The 14887-nt window shown below is 42.2% G+C and overlaps 1 protein-coding gene across 4 annotated transcripts in view; it reads right to left on the bottom strand.

Annotated features, from left to right (window-relative positions):
* The window catches only part of OXNAD1 (oxidoreductase NAD binding domain containing 1), a 40579-nt gene that overhangs the window by 23436 nt on the left and 2256 nt on the right, over positions 1–14887 (bottom strand). The window contains exons 2-4 of one of the 4 annotated variants that reach the window (XM_028099199.2): positions 10522–10677; positions 8382–8508; positions 8035–8098 (exon numbers count right to left, since the gene is read on the bottom strand). In XM_028099199.2, coding sequence (XP_027955000.1) covers positions 8035–8098; positions 8382–8500 — 183 coding nt within the window. In that variant the 5' untranslated portion in view covers positions 8501–8508; positions 10522–10677. Of the gene's footprint in view, positions 1–7248; positions 7399–8034; positions 8099–8381; positions 8509–10521; positions 10678–14887 lie in introns of those variants that run through there. The other 3 variants (XM_028099200.2, XM_028099202.2, XM_028099201.2) reach the window with 3 other exon arrangements.

The following is a 14887-nucleotide window of genomic DNA, read 5'->3' as shown; positions in this document are numbered from 1 at the left end:
TGGGCAAAACTGCTCTAACAGGTCACACGAAGTATGTTGCATGATTCATGATTTTTAAAGACATGCCTTCCTATTAACACTTTATTTTATTCAATTAATGCAAATCTACATACTATATAAAGATTTCTAGTAAAGGGGATTAAAAACATTAGCAAAATCTTTTTGAAGGCCACATCTTTATTTTATTCTGGAGCTAGTTTCATATAATTAAGATCTGTAATCACGGCCCTTGTTATATGCCATTCTTTCTTTACTTTTATGAATAAAGAAAACATGATGGAGAAACTATATGTTTTAACATTTGTACTTGTTCTCATGCTTAATGGATCAAAAGATTTCACAACTGAAACCTCAACTAGCCATGTCCTAAGTTAAAACACATGGCAGGAAATGAAGTTTTCCATAAAATAACATTTAGACTCTTCTACTGTTCAATAAAATAACAATACATTTGCCAACTTTTACTAGCACACATTTTTAATGGTTTGACGGAGTCAGCATCTAAAAGGAAATTCCATCATACTGATTTTTAAAAATGGTTTTAAGTAGGGTATTTTGTCGTTACTGTTGCTGCAAAACTCTCTGTGCAGGAAATAGGTCTTTCTTTGGGAAACCTAGCTGGCTTCCTCTGTTCCCTCCCATTCATTCGTTTGCTGTTTAAAAATTTAGACAAAGCCAGGATTAGAAATAACCTTAAACAAAAATACCGTTAGGGCACAGAGAATTTCAGAGTCGAAGGAAAATTTAGTCATTGTCCAAAATAGTGTATCATTTTACACATAAGGAGATCAAGGCCCAGAGACATTACTTAAATTATGGCAGAAAAACCAATCTGATGAGTAGGAATCTGACTAAAAGAAACTGGTTTAACTGAAGTGATTTATTGACAAGGAAAGACCACAAATTCCTGTCAACTGGACAACTTCGTAAGTAGCTTCTGCCTGTCCACACCTCATCCTGGCATGACAAATGGACTCTCCTTGCTCCTACCAAAGGCTAACCCGTCCACTTGGGCTGAGTTTCCTCTCTGCTGGAGAAACCCTCTCTCACATATTCCCCCCTTTGCTCCCCTCTCCACAAGACACACACGAGCACGCGGGTCTTCCACCTCACATAACGTCAACCGCAAACACCTATGTATGACTTACCATGCGCCAGGCCCTTCACATACACTCACTCATGCATTCTTTGCAACAACTTTAGAAAGCAGGCATTATTACTGTCATTCCCATTTTTTTGAAAAGATTTATTTATTTATTTGTTTATTTATTTATTTTAGAGAGAAGGAGAGCACAAGCAGGAGGGGCAGAGGGAGAGGAACAAAGAGAAATCTCAAGCAGACTCTATGCCGAGATCAGAGCCCAACGAGGGGCTCAATCCCAGGACCCCAAGATCATGACCTGAGCCAAAACCAAGAGTCGGAGGCTTAACCAACTGCGCCACCCAGGTGCCCATCATTCCCACTTTATATATTACAAAACTGAGGTCCCAAGGTCAATAAGTGGCAAAGCAAGAGATTCAGATCCAGGCATCTGGCCGTGGTGCTTTGCTGCTTCTCCAAAAGAAAAAACAAGGCTCTCCCTTAATCCAGCCAGCTGTCTGGCCATTTCTCTGCTCCCATTCACATAAAACATTTTCAAAAGTTATATATGGCCCTGGCTCCACTTTCTTCTCTCTCATTCTCCCCCCAACACAGTCCAGTCAGGCTTTTACTCTCTGCAATGCACTACTGCTCATTCTGGTCACCGCCACCCATTTTGTTACATCCAGTGATGCCTCTCAGTGCAGAGTTCAACAGTTGGCCACTCCCCCCTTGAAACACTTTTTCCTGGCTTCCCCAATACCCTGCTGATTTCCCTCTGGCCTTGCTGGTCCCTCTCTTCTGCTGCACCTCTAAATATTGACACACCCCCAGGGCTGAGTTGCAGGCTCCCTTCCCCCTACTCTCCACATGGCTAAAACCTTTTATTTTCAGCAGTGAACTCCAAACTCATGTCCAACTGATTTGAATTCCCATTTCAAATGACACATCCAACTACAAAACTCTTTTATCTCCCCAACTTTCTTCCTTTTTATTATTATGGGAGACTGAAACATATACAAAACTAATAGAAATGGTATAATGAATCTCCATTGTACCCATGACCCAGATTCAACAGTCAATATGAGCCGATGAAACTCATGGCTAATCTTGTTTCATCTATAACTCTACCCACACTCTACCTTCCCACCCCAGATTATTCCAAAATTGAGCACTTTGTCTCCCCTCCTCCAGCTTGTTCTCCATCTTAGCAAATATACACCACCATCCTAATCTACTCAGATTATTCAAACCCCAAAGCTAGAAGTCTCTTGGTTTCTGCTCCTATCGCACCCACTACAGCCATTCCACCCGCCAATCTGTGCATCCCATCAGCCCTCCGTCTTAGCTCCACCCACTGTTCCCCATCCCCACCACTACTACCACCCTACTCTGAGCCGCCATCACTTCTCCTGGGACTGTATCCTTAGCCTCTAGCCGGTGTCAAACCCCAACAAAAGCCGTGTTCTACCGAGCAAAAAGGTGACCCATTGGGTGAAATATGCCCAATCATATGGCATTTCCCTGCTTAAAACCTTTCATCCCCCTCAGAATAAAATCCTAACCCCTTATACAAGCCCATAATAGTTTATACAACCTGGGCCCTGCCTAACTCTCATCCTACCACCTTCCTCTGAACACACCAAGCTCATTTCTGCCACGAAGCCTTGGCTCTTGTCTGTTCCTCTACCAGAAATGCTGTGCATGTGGCTGGCTCTTTTCCCCTCTTGTCTTGGCTCCAGTGTTACATACCAGTTTAGAACAGCACCCCTGCCCCCAGCCATTCTGGCCTCCCGTGACTCCGCCCTGTTTTACTGCCTTCAAGGATGTATGACATCTGACATTCTCTGGTTGATCTGCACCAGAATGAAGCCCCCCATAGAGCAGCGGCTTTGCCTGCTTCAGGCACCGCTGTCATGCCTGCACCTGGAACAGGTACTCAGAACAGGACTGCTGGATCAAAAATAACATCTATTTCATCGCATTGGATCCCCTAGGGGAAAAACAGAAAAGGGCCTGGCCTTTCAAATGGCTTAATTTATTGAACAAAAGTGTGTCTGTGAAAAGCACTGACACTACACATTTTATTTTTTACTTTTATTTATTCATTTGAGAGAGAGGGGGAGAGAGAGAGAGAGAGCACGAACAGGGGTGGGGGTCAGAGGGAGAGGGAGAAGTGGACCCCCTGCTGAGTGGGGAGCCCGATGCGGGGCTCAATCCCAGGACCCTGGGATCATGACCCCAGCTCTGAAGGCAGATGCTTAACTGACTGAGCCACCCAGGCGTTCCCTACACATTTTAGACATTAACAAGTTCTGGGCATTGCTAAAAAGTAGCAGTATAGGCAAGTCCTCACTTTTCACAGCTCTACCTGTATAGATCCATATAGTACACTTGCATCATCACCTCATCTCTTAAGATGGAGGCCGTCACCGTTTCTACTTTAAAGTTACTCATCCAAGGCAGTTCAGGTAATCAGCCACAGAGGTGGAATTAACACTTGTTTATGAGACTCAGTACCACATTGGCACTGTGCTGGGTACTACGGCTACAACCTGGCTATGCCGGCCTTACATCAACGAGCCCCCGTCTCTGCAGGCTTCCACCCGGAGCAGCCTGACTTGTGCATCCTAAGGAGCCCCAGGCCGGCTGCCTGGCCATCACACTACACCTCCCTGGGAGTCTCACCAAAAGACTGGGCCCAGGCCCTCCACAAGCCACACTGCTACCTCTTGGTGGTGGACGCTGGAAGTTTCTCCCCACCATGCTCTGCTGTCGGAGCTGACAGTGTGGTAAGGCTGGAATGAACTACTGTTCATCCTAGGCTGGATAATCTCTCAAAGGCTCTCTAGCAGACTCCAATAAGCACAGTAAATTGGTCTCCAACTGTTAGAAACATTCCACATTAAAGAGATGCCTGACACATACGCCCCCAAGTTGAAGGCCATTCCAGCATACAATCTGTCCAGAATGTGTAGGTGATGACTAGCAGAGAATTGTAAGGCTTCAACTCAGGACACGGTCCAGATCTCCAGCTAAGCAGCTCATCCCACTCAACCCAAGCCTCCGCAAAACCACAAATCAAGCAGACTATTAGCACTCGATAGTCAGCACGGGGCCCGTAGGACCCCCAAAGGTCTCTGTCCCAGGAGCCAGGCCATTTGACTTTATTAACTACTGTACCAGCCCCAACTCTCTCCTTTCTTACATCCAGTAACACTTAAGTCAAGTTTTGATTTGGAACAGAGATGAGGATATGTGAAATTTATCTTCCATTGTGTTGCTCAATTAAACTTGGTCTAAATCAAGTGTCACATTGTTCTGTTGTAGTAGAAAGAAAAACCAATTTGATATCAAAGATCTGAATTCAAGGTCTGAGATCCCCACTTACTAAACATGTCCTTTAAATGTAGGCCACAGTGTAATTTTCATCCAAAACAGGGCACCTGTGAGAGTGAAATGGGATGCTAGCCTGGGCAAATCAGGAAGCAGCATCACTGCATCTAAATCTCTGAAATCTTAACTTCCTCATCTGTGAAATGTGTGAGGATCCCTTCACCCCCCCCAGGGTGGTTGTAACAATCAAGTAGCAACTTGATATAATCGAGTGCTTTGTCAACAAAAAGGTAATGATACACATAAGGCATTTTTGGAGAAGGCTTAGGCTTCTAGAAGAAGCAAACTAGTACAATTGAAAGAGGATTAGTGGTTTCTCCACAATGAATTAGGTGCATAAAATCAGTCTCTTCTGATCAGAGTCCAACTAGAACTGAGGTCAAAGGACTTTACGTATCATGCTCAGGGCTGCAACCCTAACCTAGCCTAGTGTCTGGCATATTTCCAAATAAATGCATACGAATTCGTCATTTTTAAAAATGCTTTCCTTACCAAACTCTGCCATCAAACTGAAGACAAGTCCATCTTGCTCAACGGGCTGGCCTTCTAGAGGCCAAGCATGGAGTGACCCCTCCAGTGAAATCTTAGTCTGGCTTCAACAATCCTTACAGCATTACATAATCTTACTTTTATCTCCTTGACATTTCTAAGGTTACCCAGACTGCTTATTCTTTGATCCTTAAGAAAAAAATGTGAACTTGAACACAAACAGTTAAATGTCATCCAACTCAGACCTCAGCTTCCTGCATCAACATGACCTCAGGCTGGTTACATTTATAGCCCCAGATAAGAAAGAAGCATTAACATCATAATATGGTCATTCAATAAATTCTTCAGAGGGAACTCAAGCCCTAACAAGGGAAAAAACGTTTCTGGGTGGGCGAGTGCTCTATTCTTTGCCCACTCCAGGAGGGGCAGCAGGGTCCTTAGGCCTAGGAGTCAGAAACGGGGCTGGAGCTTCCCTCTGGTCCAGGGAGAGCCACTAGCTTATCTCCTGGGCTCTGCTTCCTCTTTCATAAAATGCAGATGCCATCCTATTCTGAGGCTACTTCACAGACTTGAACTGAAGAGCAAGTGGCATGCTGGGAGTCCTTTCTATAAAGCATACTTGCAATACAAATTAAAGGCAAGAGAGGTATGAGATGGTGACCCAGTTCCATAATGGCCCAAGCTGAGGTGCTGTTCATTTCGGCAGGTCCAAAGTTAGGCTCCTGCTCAATGGCTAGGAGCTATCCTCTGAGGAGCTGGGGTGAGCCCACCCTTCAGAGGGTGACCTTATACCCTCTGAAGCTGTAGCCCAGACATCATCTGACTTTATCCAGCTCTTCCTGGCTCCCAGCTCCCATTCTGTTTGGGAGACGAGAGGAAATCAGAAACAAAGCAAAAAGAATTGCAATTGGAAAATTCTTCTGCCAAGGTCCCATACCATAGGTGCATTTTCTGACTTCTGGGCATTACAATTCTTAACTTTGCAATCACACTATTAGAGCTTACACTAACTTCCTTGTAGTTTTTTTTAAAACTTTACTCAGGGACCCCTGGGTGGCTGAGTTGGTTAAGCATCTGCCTTCGGGTCAGGTCATGATCCCAGGGTCCTGGCATCAGGCTCTCTGCTCAGGGAGGAGTCCACTTCTCCCTCTGCCCCTCCCCCTGCTTGTACACTCTCTCTCCCTCTCTCAAATAAATAAAATCTTTAAAAAAAACTTCACTCAAACAAAATAACCCCCAACAGTCTCAATAATTTTGTCCTAGAAATTCGGAAATGCTACTCTAATTCAGGGATTGGCAAACTATGATCCACAGGCCAAATCTGGGTATTTTGATAAATAATGTGTTATTGGAACAGAGTTGCTCAGATTTGCTTATGTGTTACATATGACTATTTCACACTACAAAGGCAGAGTTTTGTAGTTGTAACTAAGACAACATGGTCCATGAAGCCTAAAATACTTACTGACCTTTTACAGAAAGTATACCAAACCCTGTTCTAATTCTACCTGCCTCAAAATACAACAGAAAAGAGTGTAGTCCAAGTTTGTTAAATAAACTGCTTTTTCTTCAAAACCGGCAAGATGTCACTTTTTATTTTATTTTTCAATTTTTTAAAAAAGATTTTATTTATTTGTCAGAGAGAGAGGTGCGCGCACAAACGGGGAGTGGCAGGCAGATGGAGAAGCAGGCTCCCCGCTGAGCAAGAAGCCTGATGTGGGACTCAATCCCAGGACCCTGAGCCAAAGGTAGACATTTAACTGACTGAGCCATCCAGGAGTCCCAAGATTTCACTTTTTAAAAAGAAATCCTAAAAAATCACACATTTACGGAGTGAGCATTTTTGTATGTTCAGCAAACCAAAGAGAAAAAAAGTACTTTCAGATTTATCATCACCGGGAAAAGTGTATTTTCCGCCACATCCATAAATCTATTATGCCGAACTAATTTTACAGACATCTCAAAAAAATATTGGCCTAAAACTGAATCCACAAACACACGACTCTTGATCTCAAAGCAATTCTCTTTAGTATTAGCTTGAAAAATGGGGCCTATACAATAGTCTTTTACATTAAAGTGTATCTTACTATTAATACCAAAAATTAAATTCCTGCAACAATGCAATGTCTGACCATGTTTATAGAAGTGTATAATAGTTTTCTTCTTGTTAGTTTGAATGTAGTATAACACTAAGCTAAATATATCTAAATATGTGAAGAATCACTCAAAAAGCAAAATCCAATATCCAATTTATGTTTGTAAAAGAAAATGGGATTACTCACTGAGGTAAAGGGTGAGGATCCTTTATTTCCCAGCCTTTGACAGCCCTTCAGGTGGTAGATTAGCTTTCTAGGGTCTGAATATGGTGGAAAAAAATCTGCACATGGGAAGGGTAACAAGAGCTCATCCACCTTCCTTTCTCAGATGTTAGTGCTTTCTCCTTTGATGAAATAAGTTGTTCTAAAGTAGGGTTAAGAACAAGGACTTTGAGACATGATGCCAAAAGAAACAAAAAAATTTAGAAAGAAAGGAAAAGGTAAGCTATTCACAAAATGTAGGCTGTCAAAGTTCTATCCTTAAAATATAACCCTAAACATTATACATGTGAGGGTAGGTCTCTCAGTTGCTGCTATACTCCCTTCATCAAAAATTAATCCATTTAGGGGAGCCTAGGTGGCTCAGTCGTTAAGCGTCTGCCTTCAGCTCAGGTCATGATCCCAGGGTCCTGGGATCGAGCCCCGCATCGGGTTCTCTGCTCGGCGGGGAGCCTGCTTCTCCCTCTCCCACTCCCCCTACTTGTGTTCCCTCTCTCGCTGTCTCTCTCTGTCAAATCAATAAAATCTTAAAAAAAATTAATCCATTTATTCTAAGTTTTAAAGGAAAAATGTGAGCATTTTGCTGTCATCTTTTCAAAGTCCTATCCGAAAAGTTCTGAACAAAAAAATAACAAACTTCCCTGGATTGTCCTTCAAAGGGATCGAGCTCATCTGTGGCCTTCTCCATGAGTCGGTCATTACTGTGTACACTGTCCAGCCTAGGAAAGCTGGCCACGGCCCAAAGATACAAACCTCCCGACGAACGACATTGGCAGTTCTCTCCAAGTGATCAGTTTTCCTTTTGGATTTCATTATGCTTTAATAGAAAGCAAAATTAGATTATTATGTGTTGTCCTCATAAAAATAATTAGTTTCCCCTATAATATCATGACTATTCAAAGTACACTCTAACATTATGGAGCCTAGGAAGTGGTCAGTGAAAATCTGCACATCTAACTCAAGGTTAATGGTCCCCGGGTGGCATGCCTATTTAAGCAAGACGTTCTGATATGCCTTCAGGAGTCTGATGAGTCTCCCACGCCCATCAGCAGGTCAGGTCTGTGAATCACCTCAAATGACACTGAGGGCCAGAAACCCACCTTGCTAGAGTCAAGTGGCGCAGAGCGCTGGCTGTCAGCCTCAGCGAGGCAGCCGGAGTGCAGACGGTCCCAGCAGAGCTTCGCAACAGCCCAGGAACTGCAACAGCAGCACAGACCATGGTGCCTCCTGCGCAAACATAAAACTGAAGTTAAACTATTTTAAGAAAAGGCAGGGAAATATCGGACGATTTCAGGGGCCAATGAAGAAGAGTCTGGATTTTTGTTGGTAGCCATATGAGCTGCTCTAACAAAACAAAGCAATTAAAAGGCCTAACTCCACCCTGACAAAATTTCTGCCACTACTTACAGCTGACTCACCAGACCCCCACAGTACATACCTACGTACTTAGTGGTGCCATCAAATATCCTTACCCTCTGTTAGTTTCCAAAATCACTAACCAAGCTCATGTGACTGATCTTACGCTATGAGAGGAGAGAAGAGATTTTATAACTGCCTAGTAACTGTATTCCACCCAAAGAGCACCACGTAAGTCTTTAGTATTTCTTGCTAGATTAAGTGCAAGCAGCAAATTGTCCGAAGTTCACGGCCATGTGGATAAACCAACTGCAGCTGCATGCAGTCACACAGATGAGCATCACCAGTATCACACTGAATGAAAAGAGTGAAAACCAGACTCAAAAAAAGTGTATATTGTATGAGTCCAGTCATAAAAAGTATAAAAACAGACGAAATTAATCTCTCAAGTTAGAAATCAAGTTAGCAGTTACACTTGGGGAGGTAACAGTGGCAATGCTGTTTCTTAATCTGAAGGCTGATTGCATGGGTATTTTCATTTTGTAAAAATTCATCAAACCACAGAAGATTTTTAGAGTATTAAAGATACTCTGCATGATACCATAGTGATAGTGATAGATACATGTCATTATACATTTGTCTAAATCCACAGAACACGCCACACTAAGAGGGAAGTAAACTACAGATTCCGGGTGATTATGATGTGTCAGTGCAGCTCGTCAGGTGTAATGGATGTTACCACTCTGGGGGGGTCACCAATAATGGGGAAGCTACCCATGTGTGGAGGCAGGGAATACATGGAAAAACCTCTGTACTTACCCCTCAATTTCACTGTAAACTTAGAAATGCTCTAAAAAAAAAATTAAGTCTTAAAAAATTAATCAAGCTGTCCTCCAAGGATTTATGTACTTCTGTTTCAATAAAACGTTAAAAAAAAAAAAAAGAAAAACCAGAAAGATTACCCAACATTTAAATTCTAAAACCTGGGCACCTGGGTGGCTCAGTCGTTAAGCGTCTGCCTTCGGCTCAGGTCATGATCCCAGGGTCCTGGGATCGAGCCCCGCATCGGGCTCCCCGCTCAGCGGGAAGCCTGCTTCTCCCTCTCCCACTCCCCCTGCTTGGGTTCCCTCTCTCGCTGTGTCTCTCTCTGTCAAATAAATAAAATCTTTAAAAAATAAATAAATTCTAAAACCTATAGGCTTATCAAAAAAAAGCACTGATGGCGAGTCAGATGATATATTTTTTTGGTTCCTACCATTCTGTTATCCTCTGCCAATTTTTGAATATTTCTCTCAGATGGTCACCTTTAACATATTATATTGCCATATATAGCTGTCCTTTCCTCCATTAGTTAGAGAATAAATGATAATATATGAACACACCCTTTTTTCTGAACTCTTGAGAAGGAACTACATAAATTAATTGTAAGAAATTTCATGTTAGAAAAATTCAAGCTAAGTGTGCTTACATTCCTACTCCATATTTTTCATTTAGTCCTTCATCTGACAAATATTTAGTAAGAGTCCATTACGTTGCAGACACTGGGGATACAGACATAAACAAAAAAAGGCCTTAGGGAGCTAACACTTTAGAAGATAGAGACAGAACACAAATAAAAGTAAATAATCAAGTGATGATACAAGTCAGTTATAACCAAGTCATATCAAAAAGCACTGCTTTCTAACTAAGAGATCTATTTCCTATCACAGTATGTCGTAGCATCATTGTGGGTAAACACGCTACTCACCATTTTTCTCTCTAGTAAATGAAAAAAACATGAGGCCTTTCAGCTCATGTACGACTACTAAATGTAGTTTCTCTCCTTTAAATGTACTAAACCAAAAATGGTACATTCGTTGTTGAAAGAAGGAAGGCGAAACTTACTTTAGAAGTCCATGAGATCTTAGGAGTCATTAAGTATGTGGCTGGCTGACTGACTGACATGCAATACTTTGGTCCTGGTATAATAGGGAGACCTTTGGATAGACACCGGTTGGAACAAGGGCAGTGTTTCCATATACTGAAATTCTCACAAAGTTCCTGCAATGGCAGAGACGACATGTAAGAACCATGTTCTGGGAAACAGTGAAAAGGTACTCTCGGCTGCAAAAGGAAAGGCTCATTATAATCAGCAAGCATCACCTCACAGCAAGTCTACTCTTCACTACCTCTTTCCCATCAATTCTTCCCCCTTGTGTTTCCACTTGTCTCTTCTGATTGTTTCTCTTACTGCTTCCCTCTTTCAGCTTCCTTGGCCCGTCTTTAACTCTTGTTCCTTATGATACCCACCCCATGAAAGACCAGAGCAGGGGCACCTGAGTGGCTTAGTCGGTTAAGTGTCTGCCTTCTGCTCAGGTCATGATCCTTGGGTCCTGGATCGAGCCCCATGTTGGGCTCCCTGCTCAGCAGGGAGTCTGTTTCTCCCTCTGCCTCTGCCCATCCCCTCAGCTCCTGCTTTCTCTCTCAAATAAATAAAATCTTAAAAAAAAAAAAAAGACCAGACCAATGGCTGGAATGATATAGTTACATGTCACTTAAGGCCAAGTTTCCTGACAAAATTGAACTGATATATATAGTTAATATGGTAACACTGTTCTGCTCAGCGTTTTAGACAACCACAGCTAAAAAAAATTGTCCTCAAATAAGATAGACTTTTTGGTGATTATGCTGTTTAAAGGGTCTACTGCTCGACTGAACTTGACAATAAATAAGTGTTGGGGCATCTGGGTAGTTCAGTCGTTAAGTGTCTGCCTTCAACTCAGGTCATGATCCCAGGGTCCTGGGATCTAGCCCTGCATTGGGCTCCCTGCTCAGCAGGGAGTCGGCTTCTCCCTCTCCCTCTGCCCCTCTCCGCCGTGTGCGCGTGCGCTCTCTCTCAAACAAATAAACAAAATCTTTAAAAAAAGGAAAAGAAAGAAATGTTAATTTTTAAAAGCTGTTCTCTTTAAAATTCTAAAATCTGGTTTTTGAATGCCAGTAACCATGACCAAGAGTGCCACCTACTGGTAAATAAAGGGTATTTTTTATCAAATTGTGTTCAAAGGGCCCCCCAAAGCAATAAGGTATTAAAAACAAAAATAAAAGACAAAAATCTACCCATTTCTTGAAATACATCCAATAGTTTCATATAGTCAATGTAAGCACTTGATTAGCTATAGAAAACACACATTAAGGATTTTCTAAAATGATACAAGAAAGAATATGCCATCAATGTTTCTATCCTCACAGGCCTTACCTCAACCAAAAAATTCTTACTTAACTCTATTTCTGAAACAGAAAATTATCTTATGATAAATAAAACGTATCCACTTAATCAGTAAAAAAAATTAGTGCCGGCAACAGATTAAGATTTAAAATGAATTATACTGGTTTCTGTTCAATAAGTACACTCAATTTAAGAATTGCTGGGGTGCCAGGCACTGTTTTAGGCTGTGGAGACACACTAAAGAAACAGACACAAAGCCGTTGTCATCATGAAGCTTTTATTACAGTGTGTCCAGCCAATGATAGTAAACAGATGATTAATGAGACAAACATAGATTACAATGAGTATGATAAAGGAAACGAGTGGAGGAATATCAGGAAAGGTCTCTCTCAAGAGATATCTGAGCTGTGAGACCTGAAGGATGAGGAGGGGGCAGCAAAGCAGACAGTTAGGACAGAGCCATCAGCAGAGGCCCAATCACAGAAACAAGCCTACTCTGTTACAGGAACCACAGCCAGTATGACTGGAGAGCGGGGAGCTAGGTGATAGTGACAAGCGGTAAGTCCAGCAGGTAGGCAAGTGCCAGATCACATCAGACCACGGAAAGAGTATGGCATTTATTGTAAGGGCAATGGGAAGCAACTGAGGGGTTTGAATAAGACAGAAAAGGTTTACATTAAAGGGTCTAATTTACATTTGACCAAATGACCTAATTACGTTTACATTAAAGGAGCACTCAAGCTACTATGTAAAGAATGGATCACAGAGGGCAAGAGTCTCCAGTTAGAGGGTTCCAGTCTAAAAAGTAAAAAAACTAAAAAAATTTTTAAAAAGAAGCCTCCAGTCTACGATGAGAGCAGGATAAAGCTATGAGATGACAGAAGTAGATGAACAGGGAGTATATTTTGGAATTAGAGCCTTATGATTTGCTAACAGACTGGATGAGTTGTGAGAATAGTTAAAAAAAAAAAAGAGGAGAGAAAAACCAAGAATGCCTCTAAGAACATTTATACACTGAAATAAAATAAATTCACAGAACTATCATGGCACCAGTTGATTTAGAACCCTAAGTGTCACTGAGGGAGGAAAGGGGCTCCCAGCATCTGGCATTTGGTAAGGGAACCCTAGTGGTACCAAAATTACAGAGTGCTTGACCTGAAATCGGTGGAACTGGGCTCAGGTCCGACTCCTTCCTACTTTTTCATCTTGGGCGAGTCACCTCTTAAAATGTTTAAATGTGAATGCCAATACCACTTCACTGAATTGCTGAGAGGAACAAATGTCTATGCAAGTGCCTGGCACGCAAGAGTGTTACTAAAAATCAAGTCAATCCCATTAACCCCTGCCTTCTGCTCCCTGCTGAACAACCTAGAGACGCAGTGGCTTGATGCTGCCAAAAACTCCCCTCAGCCTGATATGCAACAGCATTCACAAAACAGTTTCTATTCAGAATTACAAACTAATCCTAAATTCGATCACATGCTGAGAATTTTGGTCACTGTTACTTTCCAGATCAGCAGTGTTAACATTTTATGATAAAAATAAGAATTTTTTTTCTCTCATTAAACTTTTAGTGGGTCTCAAAATTCTGTGACAGATCTTTGGTTGTTTCCATTAAAAAGTACTGATTTTAAAAACTAATAACTTAAAACTGCCACGTACACAAAAAACCACAAATAGTCGGCAAAACATTTTTCTTTCCTTCTGGAGGTTTTACGGATGCATCGTATCATTAACCATTTTACTATTAAACTTAAATGGCCAACTGATACAAATAGTTCTGAGGCCATTCTTCCACCACTGATTAAGACTGGGGTGACAGGTATTGGGGATACTATTCATTTAGCCTTCTGAGCTTTCTGGGCAGACCTGGTGACCTTGCCAGCTCCAGATGCCTTCTTGTCCACTGTTCTGATGACACCCACAGCAAGCGTCTGTCTCACGTCACGAACAGCAGAACAGCCCAGAAGAGGAATCAGAGAAGCTCTCAACGCACATAGGCTTGCCAGGAACCATATCAAAGATGGCAGCATCACCAGATTTCAAGAACTTGGGACCATCTTCCAGCTTTTTTCCAGAATGACGATCTATCTTCTTCTGCTCAGCAAACTTGCAAGCTATGTAAGCCGTGTGACAATCCAGCACAGGTGCATATCCTGCACTGACTTGGCCTGGATGGTTCAGGATAATCACCTGAGCCCCTGAAGCCAGCTGCTTCCACGGGTGGGTCATTTTTGCTGTCACCAGCCACACTCCCATGCCGAACATCTTTGACAGATACGTTCTTGGCATAGAAGCCCACACTGTCTCCAGGAAGAGCCTCACTCAAAGTCTCATGGTGCATTTCAACAGATTTGACTTCTTTTTGAATTTTAAGTTTGTGATTGTAAATGATCCTATAGCAACTAGTAAATCTGCTTTGGTCATACTCTCAAGGTCCAAAAATGGCTGTTACAAAACACTTCCATTCCCTTTTAGGAGTAAACGTAAAGTTTAGTAGTCATTGTAATGCTTTATTAAAAAATGTTGGGTGGAGTAATAAAAACCCTGCATTACATGTTTGATCATGGTTTTACTTTCTTCAGCACAGCATGAACTCAAACTGGGCAGAACCATACAGGGAATCACCTCTGGCACACAGAAGCAGGATGAAAGCAGTATGGAAAGCCAAGGAGACTCCCAAATCTAGGTTTCAAGGGCACCAGCACAGCTCTAGCAGCCAATCTCAGCAGTCTGCAGAGCTTCAGGGCTGTTATGTTTAATCTAGCTCTGCTTCAATACCATCATATCACAGATGACATCAAAGTTATTTAACAGCCTAAGTTCTGGCGTCTCACCGATCTGAGTTCTCACCACAATTTACTGCCACTTACCAGCTTTGCCTCCTTAGCTAAGTTCTTCAGCCCCTGGTTTCCCAATGTTGATGACGGGATTAATGATACCTATACCTCATTGGGCTGTTTTAATGACATCATGCATAGAAAACATTTGATAGAGTGCTGGACACATAGTGTCCATTACTATTAGTAAGTGGTTCACTAGTTT

The sequence above is a fragment of the Eumetopias jubatus genome, unplaced genomic scaffold, assembly GCF_037043125.1.
Source record: "Eumetopias jubatus isolate StellerSeaLion01/CBP00866 unplaced genomic scaffold, mEumJub1_p1.0 scaffold_1, whole genome shotgun sequence".
In the NCBI taxonomy this organism is placed as follows: domain Eukaryota; kingdom Metazoa; phylum Chordata; class Mammalia; order Carnivora; family Otariidae; genus Eumetopias; species Eumetopias jubatus.
This window is presented reverse-complemented; position numbering and strand designations above follow the sequence as displayed.